Genomic DNA, 2,500 nt, shown 5'->3' with positions numbered 1-2,500 from the left:
TTTGAACACCTCTATTAGATCACCCGGTGGTCTGTGTCTTTCCAGAGAGTGTAAATAGGTTCCTAAACCTGCTCTCGTGTGGTGAATTTCTTCTGTACTGATTCTAGGAGCGGTTCATTGTCTGAAGAAGGTTGTGGGCGATCCTTACCCCCTACATGAACAGTCCCCTCCCCCTCTCCGCTTCCCATACAACCCTTCTAGTCTTACATACATACACATATATACCAAAGGCTTTTTCCCCCTTACAAGGGAGGTAGCCAAAAACAAAGGCATAAAATCCACTCCCACCCATTCCATCCCCACATACTCCACTCCCATCCACTCCGTCTCCCTCCCTCTTTTCTTGGCTCCTCCTGGATGACGGGTCATCCCTGCATCTTGCCCACTGCCCTGGGTCAGAACGAGTGTCGCAAGACACAGTACATCCACAACAAGGCCGCTTCATTAAATCGGCGAACCCCTCCTCTCTGTCTCCTCGTACGGGGAGAAGACGGGGAGAAATCCCTGCGGGCTGCGTCAATCTATTTTTCACACATACCCCCTCTCCCCCCTATCCCCCACCCATTCCCCCTCATGCTTCACAGCATCATCCATACACAACCATTCTCCATTCACCCCTATCTTCTGTCTTCTAGTCTTAGCCAGAAAAAAATGCATCAACTATAGCCCATATGGCCAGAGTGACCTAAACATGATCTATCTTTATCCTATTTCTTTGATAAGACCCCACAACTACATAGGAATAAATTAATTACAAAACCTATTACCTGATTAATTAATTACCAGCACCTCTTATCTTATCGTACCTGCTATGCCGGTAAGTAGCGCTGTTCCTCATATTCTTATTATTAATTCGGTTGAGTTTCTTGTGGTAAATATCGAAGTTCTCAGAGTCACAGCTTGGGGTGTTGGAGAGGTGCTCCGTCGTGGCTTCGTCAGAGGTGCTGTGATGCCTCAGCACCTGCGTCGGGTACCTCTCCTCCACGGCGGAATTGCTCGACGTGTCTAAAGTGTCGGCGCTCACCGTCCTCCACAAGTTGTCCCTGCTTCCCTCAACTGGAGAGTATCAAAGAAAACGGAGGTCATGCCATCAAAGAGAATGGGTTTGTTGATGATATTGTGAGATAAACGTTAGATATGGTAATGAGTAGATAAATGATAAATGAATAAATAGATGAGTCAATATATTTAAAATAATGGATAATGATATAATCATAGTTAACGAGTACGTGTTTTATCTGTCTATCTATCTATCTATCTATCTATCTATCTATATATATATATATATATATATATATATATATATATATATATATATATTCGTGAAGTAAGGAAGCAGGTTTTCTTTGATGCATGTTAAATTAAATACGACAGCATTCTGACAGTTGTTCAATTTTTTCTTAATGTTTTCTATTTTTCTTATCAACTTTTTCTGCGTCTACAGGAAATTTCGAGTTTGAATTTCACAGCAGAAGTGAACACAAATGGTAAACTTTCTTTTCTTGACGTCCTGGTTGATTCCACCTCTATTAATTTTATTACCAGTGTCTACCGTAAACCCACCAACTTAGATAAATGTATGAACGGTAACAGCGAGTGCAGTGATAGTTATAAGAAAGGTGTTATTAGAGCATACGTCAGAAGAGCAATAAAAGTATGCTCGTCTTGGGAAACACTACATGCAGAACTCCAGCATGTACGACAAATGCTCACCAATAATGGTTATGCTAACTGTGATTTTGATCGCATAACCAATAGATTATTGTGTGAACTTGGGTCCAACCAAAGTGCCAATAAGCCTAATTTTATCAACGTTTTCTATCGTAACACCTTCAGTGATGCTTACAAAAAGGATGAAAAAGCAATTAAGGACATAATTAAGAAAAACTGTCACCCCACTAAAGAGAACTGTGAGATCCGAGTCCTTATATACTACCGTAACCCTAGAACCTGCTCAATGGTGATGAAAAACAACTGTCATAGTCGAGCTGATTTTACATCTAAAACCAACGTAGTGTACTTATTTAAATGTCCAGCCAAGGATTGTACGTCTCGCAATACCACATACGTCGGGCACACCAGGTGTACTCTCAGCCGAAGACTAACTTTTCACCAACAGGACGGAGCGATCAAGGACCATTATTTAAAATATCATAATCGGAATATTGACAGAGACACCTTAATTCAATGTACCAAAATTATTGCGTACAATGAGGACCCCAGAAGGTTGAAACTCCTGGAGGCATTCCACATCAGGGATTCTGCCCCCACTATAAACATACAGTCGGACATGACATCCAGTATTAAGCTGTACAGTAACGCTAACCTGAGACATCGCTATATCGAGGTCCCCTCTCCCCCCACTCCTCCACCACTCAGACGATCAGCTAGACTCCGTAGTGGGAACTCGGACAGCAGTTTATGTATTTAAACCTTTCTCTCTCTCTATCATTTGTACTTTCCTTGTAGACGTAAGTAATAACACCCTTGTTAAATATCT

General features: G+C 41.7%; 1 protein-coding gene across 13 annotated transcripts in view; it reads right to left on the bottom strand.

Moving 5' to 3' along the window:
- LOC143035168 (uncharacterized) overlaps positions 1–2,500 on the bottom strand; it is a 106,030-nt gene that overhangs the window by 10,925 nt on the left and 92,605 nt on the right. For all 13 annotated transcript variants that reach the window (XM_076201820.1, XM_076201822.1, XM_076201826.1 and 10 more), the window contains one exon: positions 807–1,056. In XM_076201820.1, the coding sequence (XP_076057935.1) occupies positions 807–1,056 (250 nt within the window). The remainder of the gene's footprint in view (positions 1–806; positions 1,057–2,500) is intronic.

The sequence above is a fragment of the Oratosquilla oratoria genome, chromosome 18 (assembly GCF_046742065.1).
Source record: "Oratosquilla oratoria isolate Oo_2021 chromosome 18, ASM4674206v1, whole genome shotgun sequence".
NCBI classification, from domain to species: Eukaryota; Metazoa; Arthropoda; class Malacostraca; order Stomatopoda; family Squillidae; genus Oratosquilla; species Oratosquilla oratoria.
Note: the sequence above shows the minus strand (reverse complement) of the source record. Positions and strands in the feature narration are given on the sequence as shown.